The sequence below is a fragment of the Hordeum vulgare genome, chromosome 3H (genome assembly GCF_904849725.1).
Source record: "Hordeum vulgare subsp. vulgare chromosome 3H, MorexV3_pseudomolecules_assembly, whole genome shotgun sequence".
NCBI lineage: Eukaryota > Viridiplantae > Streptophyta > Magnoliopsida > Poales > Poaceae > Hordeum > Hordeum vulgare.
The window spans coordinates 56,934,893-56,942,428 of record NC_058520.1 but is presented as its reverse complement, the minus strand read 5'-3'; the positions used below and the strand labels follow the sequence as shown (position 1 = coordinate 56,942,428).

At 47.5% G+C, this 7,536-nt stretch overlaps 1 protein-coding gene across 1 annotated transcript; it reads left to right on the top strand.

The window, feature by feature from the left end:
• The first annotated feature begins 5,101 nt into the window (after positions 1-5,101).
• On the top strand, positions 5,102-6,967 carry LOC123442960. The gene has a single exon (XM_045119156.1). It carries the CDS (start codon positions 5,127-5,129, stop codon positions 6,705-6,707), a length of 1,581 nt encoding a protein of 526 aa, XP_044975091.1. The 5' UTR covers positions 5,102-5,126; the 3' UTR covers positions 6,708-6,967.
• Positions 6,968-7,536: the final 569 nt, after the last annotated feature.

The following is a 7,536-nucleotide window of genomic DNA, read 5'->3' as shown; positions in this document are numbered from 1 at the left end:
TATTATCCGGCTAGCAACCAATGCTACATGTTTAGTGAGACCGTACCATCCACCATATTATATGCTAGTTTAGTTGGTTGCGCGTCCACACAACTCTTTTGACTAGGGACCATTTAGGCCAGTTATCATACAATGTATAGTCTCACAAACAAGTCACGTATTTGTTAATACACATCATTGATAATGTCCAAGGACTATATTTATTCATAAACACATAGGAAATATCATCATACATGATTTCATCTAGGGCATATCTTCAACATACCACATCCATCATCTGAAAAAATTACTAAAGAGAATGGTAAATTTCCCTAGTTAATTTGGTGCTTGCCCGGAAATATCACAAAAGATATTAATGATATATGCAATGGTGGTGGCGCCACTATTTTTGCAAAAAATCAAATGCAGATATTAAGAAATTTATGAGGACAAGGGGGACCAATTTTGACACCTTCGAGATGACTAGAATAAAATACTTTTGTAGATAAAGTGACAATTCATTGACAACAAGAACAAAAAATTATGGCAATAACGAACACCCTTGTCATATACGTTGACTACCACAAAAGCTACAAAAAGGTTGGCAATTAATATTAACAGCTAAAGAGGCAATTGGCATGCACTCATAAAATATGTTTATTAAATAACCATGCAACCCTTTATGTAGAAGATCGTGAATAATAAAGCCCCACTCAATTTTATCAAAAGACTTATAGAATAAAATCTTTATGTTTCCACGAGGATAACTTGAAATAATCGATGATTTGTTCGGCTAGAATGGTAGAAGGGTTTCTTTAAGTCTATTAATCAAGGTTTGAGTAATGATCTTGTAAACTATAATGCATAAGATTATCGACCTAAAGTTGAGAGGAAGCATTAGCTTTTGTAGGAATAAGGACAATGTAGTTTTGTTGAGGTTTGGAGGAAGTTTATGATATCATCCCCTTGGAATTTTAAGTCTTGTGCCAATTTTGTGGCATCATCCTTGATCTACTTCCAAGTAGAAAGGAATAAAGCAACGTTGAGACCACCTTGGCGAACCTGCAATATTTCCTCCTTATAAGGAATAGAAGGGAAAGGAAGAGCTTCCATGTTTTCCATGCAAATACTTGGTAGATTAGCAAGATTTTGATAACGAGAAACTATGTCATCTTGGTTTTACAAGCAATTGTTATTGGAGTCTAAGATGTCACTAGTTCTACTTTTGTAATGTTTTTTAAGTATGTCATCATGCAAGTAAGTGGTATTTCTATCACCATGAAAAAACTAATGCCTCTTTGCTCTACTACTTTATACATGGTTTGATCATACTGATTAATCAAAGTGGCCTCATTTTTGTGGTCCAGCAAATGAAAATGATTAAATTGCATGACCATAAGATCAACATGGATTGAATCTAGTTGGCATTGAATAGGATGTTTGGACTTGCTCTATTGTTTGAGCGAACATCCAAGCTTCATGGAATGGTAATAGGAAAGGTTTGCCGCCAGTATTAGACCAAGCAACTTGAGATCTGACGTGAAAGTCCTTCTCAGACAGTGAACACTTTCTAAACATGAAAGATTTCATAGTCTTAATATTGATTGGTTTGATGTTTCCATCATCTTCCCTTAACATGATGGGAAAATTATACACAGTTGCATTAGAACAAATCCTACAACATTTCACATTAGCAAAACCATGATCAAGGGCGTCCCTAAGTAGGAACAATATAAAAATTCTTATTAGATCAAGTATAAGTGGTTCCATGAATTCCCATACCAATCGAACCATATTTTTTACATGATGATTAAAATTGACCATAAAATGACGGTTGTTCTTAGCACTCCTAGTCTTATCTACTAGATTAAGGATATCACAGGAATATTACATACATGTTGTAAACAATCTTTCCACGGGTAGAGGTGATAAAAGCATCGATATGAGTATTTGACTCCAAATATCCTTAGTTCTACGATGATGGGGATCGACATAAATACAAAATAGAGGGAAAATAAAATTAGTACTAGTAGTTACAACTCAAACACAAATTAAGTCTAACTCGAGTAGGCTATATCTATATCAACTCCATCCACCACATGACCCAAATACATGTTGCTCGGTCTTCTGCGAGAATGACAAAACTATCATGGATGTGTGAACAATTATCTAACTTCTAGGAATTCAATTTAGAAGAAAGAGTTTTCAAAATGGGGGTTACCTTCGTATTGGTAGAAGTCATCAGGTTGGAAAGGTACTATATCTTGTTACTGTCGAGGGTCCTACCTACCCCAGGGCAGTTCGAGTAGATGAGATTCATGGCATCCATGGCACCTTCAATGCTGGAGTCATTTGAAGACTTTTTAGAAGAGCTTGCACTCCTACACCATTCCCTTTACCAGAAACTAAATCATCACAAATATCTATGCGAGCTTGAGTGACGAATGCACCTTGAGTTGTAGTTCAGGAAGCTGAATACCACCTTCATCTCATCCACATCCGCGCGAGAGAAATCACTAATTGGAGGACGATTGACCCCCCTAGCATGGAGAGCCCATATGAACGGGAATGTAACCCGTTGCCTCATGTTCTGGAGCATGAAATCGAGTCGAGGTTCCTTACCACGCGATAGAGCCTATGTCCACATGTGTTGAACCAATAGTACTACCTGGACGGATGTCTAGATGACATATTCTTTTGGGAACCCTTCCTCCACATAGCAGGCTATAAGCTATGTACTAGAATTACAAAAAATGGGGACTTATATGAATTGACAATGAAGAGAAGGTACATACATGGCGAGATAGTTAGATCCCCAACATGCCACCATATTAACTAGTCATGTTATAGGGGAGGTGCAGAATGCATTGGGTCTTAGAGTAGGTAAATCAGTATGGGTAATGGAGTGTTGCTCTTCTTCAATAATACTTCTTTCCGGTGGATGTTCAAGAGATACGGAAGATTCAGGTTTAACCTAGCCCCGCCAAAGATTTCCCCACCTGGGCACCAGATATGACTCACATGTTTACCTACTTCGATGAGCAACATCTTGAGTCGGCTATATGGGGGTGCCCTGCCCCTCAAATGGTAGGGACTTTTGGATGGAATCTTGACTCACTCCCCGCATGGGTTAATAAGCATGCAACAAAAGTCAAGGTCACTTATATTTTCCCTTTCTGTAGCATGGACGATGAAAATTATCATGCCTTATGTAGATGCCCACTTGCAGTGGCATTATGGCAAGCTATGTCGCCAGTATGGAGACTTCAAGATGTTTGAATGATCCAACCTACTAGAAACAAAATGGAAGTTACAAACTTTACGTGATCCCCTCGTCCCCCATCGAGTGAATTATGTTGCTAGTGGTGCTATGCCATATATGGCAATTTAGAGATGAAGTGCTTCATGTCAAACTTGCACCATAAACCAATGCATCATTATGTTTCCTCTACAATTATCTAGGATCAATTCCAAGCTTTGCGCAAAACTTCAATGATGATGATGATGACACGACAGTAAGGGCAACAATATCATATGCTCAAGCATCATCTCTTCAACCAACAATCTCCAACAAAGCTTATCCGTTGTTAGCTAGGCTTGGCAGACTCTAGATGCATGCCGGGCAAAACTAAATGTTGATGATTCTTACTGAGAGGCAAGCAACTCGGTGCAACTGGTGTGATCCTCAAAGGACATGGGGTGAGATTATATTCACTTCATGTCAGGATCTGTTTTCTTGTCGCGACGTGCTCGAGGCAGGTCTCTCAACGATTATGGAGGGAGTGACATTAGCAAAAGATGAAGTGACCCCTTCACCCATAACTATTGAATCAAATTGCTTACAACCAGTGAAGTTGATTCAAAGCACAATGATTGATCATTCGAGACATGCATTCATGGTGCATGAAATAAAAGAAGCTTTGTGAAGAGATCGTAAAACTTGTTTAGTCACATACTACGTCACGGTTAGAATACTGCGACCCACTTCATTAATAATTTGTCTATAACTGAACTGTGTACCGTTGCCTGGTTTGGTTCTAGATTGGATGATATATCAGTTTTGAAGGTTACTTTACCAAAGAAGTAGGTCACCACAAAAATGAGATTCTTGCCGAATCCGAGTTTGCTGCCCCGAACATTGCAAAGTAGACCATATTCTTAATGTGGTAAGTAAGCTAGTTATCTTGACTAAGAACCAGGCCTTGATTATATTTAGGGGGTAGGAAATTTTATTGGGAAAGAGAGTGGATTGGCATTCAAGTAGGTGTAGATCCTTTTGGTCCAAAGTAGGCCATTTTCATGAATAAGTGCTATGACTCTACTTCAAAGACAGGAGCATTAAGCTCTAAGAACAACTTTGTATTAAAGGTTATAATCATTTGATTTTGAGTAATACATGTCATTTTTTTTAAAGAAGAGCTTACCAAGACTTGAGGCTGGGACATTGTTCGTTGGGAGGGGCTCTCCATGGAGAGGTGAATATATTGTAATCAATGTTTTTTTTTATGTTGCTAATATATTGTGATCAATGTTGAATATATCAAATCTGTCTTATTAATATATTTCCTTTCCCCCTTCCCAGCAAATAAGTATATTCACTTTTCCTCAAAAAAGGTTACTACACAAGAAAATGATCGGTGAGCAGCTGTGAAAAATCACAACCAAGGGCCTTGTACGAATTTGCCAAAACATTGAGGCACATGTAATAAAGAAAACTTGGGCAAACCACAGCCAGCCGAGGGGACAAACCGGGGCAGCAGCTGATTCAACAATCCTCCACGGATCTTCTGCGCGCACGCCCGGTTACAAGCCGTGCCACAGAGGAGGCCATCGGGCGCAAAGAATCCTAGGTGGTTTTCGGCGCGTCCGTGGGCTCCCCGCAAAACCGAGAGCGTGCGCCGCTCCTCTAGCGGAGGCGGCCGCTGCTGTTCGGCGCCGATACCGGCGGCGGCCTCCTGCCCCGCCCCGCCCCCGCTCCTCCTTTTTATTCGCCGCTCGGCTCCACCGGCCAGCGCAAAACCTAGAGTTGACCGCAAGAGTCCCTCGGAGCACAGGAGAGTTGACAACCAGAGACCGGTGGTCAGGCTTTGCGGATGGAGAGGGTTGACGGAGGAGCGGCGATGGGGGCGCGTGGGTCGCCGGCGGGGATGCTGGGCATGGAAATGAACCACCTCGTCCACCAGCCGCAGCCTCAGATCCACGCCGCCTCCGCGTTCCAGCAGCAGGCGGAGCACCTCCACCACGGCAACGGCGGTGGCGGCGGCTTCCAGGTCCAGCACCACCAGCACCAGGCCATGCCGGTGAGGCAGCAGCACTCGCAGCCGTCGTACGCGGCTTACGTGGCGCCGCCTTCGAGGGCGGTCAAGGCGCATGAAGAGGAGGAGATGGGCAACGGCGTCGGGAATGGCGGCGGCGTCGTGCAGCAGCCGGGGGCGGGAGCGGGGGCGGCGGCGTGCCTGTGGACGCGGATGAAGTGGACGGATGCGATGGTGCGTCTGCTCATCGCGCTGGTGTACAACGCCGGGGACGACGTGGAGGGCGTGTCTGCAGGGGGCAAGGCGGCGGCGTCGCACCCGCACGGGAAGGCATCGGCGTCTGCGGCGGCAGCGCACGGTGGGCACGGGCTGCAGGCGGCGGCGCAGCAGAAGAAGGGTAAGTGGAAGTCCGTGTCCAACGCGATGCTGGAGAACGGCTTCTCGGTGTCGCCGCAGCAGTGCGAGGACAAGTTCAACGACCTCAACAAGCGCTACAAGCGAGTCGTCGACCTGCTCGGCCGCGGCAAGGCGTGCAGAGTGGTCGAGAACCCTGCGCTGCTCGACGCCATGGCCGAGCTCACGGCCAAGGCCAAGGAGGAGGCGCGCAAGCTGCTCAGCTCCAAGCACCTCTTCTTCCGCGAGATGTGCACCTACCACAACCCCCCCGGCGCCGGCGCAGTAGCATCGCACGGCGCCGAGGACGGCGCGGACTGCTTCCACCACCCGCGGCCGGCGACGGTGCCCGGCGCTGCCAACTCGTCTGCCGGCCCCCAGGCGGTGGCGATGGTGAATTCCTCGACACGCTCGGAGGGCGACAGCGAGGACGACGTCCTCAGCAGCAAAGAGGCTGAAGAGGAGGAGGAGGACGACTACGACCTGGACGACGTGGAGGAGAAGGCGCAGGGCACCAAGCGCCGCGGCGGCCGCGTCGACGACGGCAATGGCTTCCACAACTACGGCGGGCACAACAAGCGCCGTCGTGGCGAGAGCAGCGCGACCACGGTCGGGGAAGACGGAGAAGAGGACGGGAACAACAAGCCCGCCCGCAGGAGGTCGTCCACCTCCGCCATGCAGCAGCTGCAACGCGAGCTGGCGGCGGCGGCGGCCGCGGCAGGCGGCGACCAGCAGCAGCTGCGGCAGTGGATGCAGCGGCGCGCGCTGGAGGTGGAGAAGCAGCAACTGGAGTACGAGGTCCACGAGTACGCGCTGCAGAAGCAGCGCCACAAGTGGGAGCAGTTCAAGGCCAGCAAGGAGTGGGACATGGAGAGCGAGCGGCTGCGGATCCAGCGCCGGCGCGTGGACGGCCAGCGCATGCTGATGGCGCTCCAGCAGAAGGAGTTCGACCTGGACATCGCCGAGGCCTACAACTACTCGTCGTCCGTGGACCACCTCCCGGGCGCGCAGACCCCGCCGCCCGCCGGCCTCCACCAGCAGCCCGGCTCCAGCCCCTCCACCACAGGGCACCCCAACTAGGCAGGACACAGGCAGCCATGCAGGACCCCATGCATACATACATACATTTCGCTTTTCCTTTTCCTTCGCCAGCATGCATTTCACCTTTCGATTTCGGTTCATAGTATTAGCTCTGTATATCAAAATATAAGACGTTTGATTGTCTATTCCAGCCTAAAAACGACTTATATTTTGGTACGGAGGTAGTCAGTGATAGTCAGTTGGAGCAATAACCTGTAAGATGTCTGCCTTTAGTTGAGAAGTTTCAGAATTCAGATTCAGATGCCTATGGTCTCTTGTTGATTTCCCCGAAATAATCGTTGTGGTAGTACTTGTCACCGTTGAGACTGTTCGAGTATCCACCTCGATCGTGGAAGTCCGAGGTGTCTGGCACCCTGCACCTGCGCCATGGTCGGGGCGGCGCTGATCCCGAGCCACGTCCAGGTCCACTGCGCACGCGGTGTGCCTTGGCCTTTTGCAGTGGCTCGCTCCACCTAGGAATCGTCGATCGTCGCCGTGCCATTCTCCTCCATTCTCACTGCACTGGTCAACTGCGCCTCTAGTGTGATCGGATCTTTAATGAGCCTGGCGTCCGTTTGTATTTACGGCCCAATTTGGTGCTCTCTGAGGTAGGCTCCTCTCTCGAAGTTTCCTTTTCTGCTATTTGAATGTCCAGGTATCAGGCCAGTGCCGAATACCTCACAAAGTCACATACTCCAGGATCCTACACCCTCGCCTAACCACCGTGAACGTTCATGCTCCAACAGATCACATGATTCAGCAAAACTTCCTAGGCGAGCTCTTCTCTGTCTCACCCTATTCAAACTCGCAATGGATCATACTTCTCCCT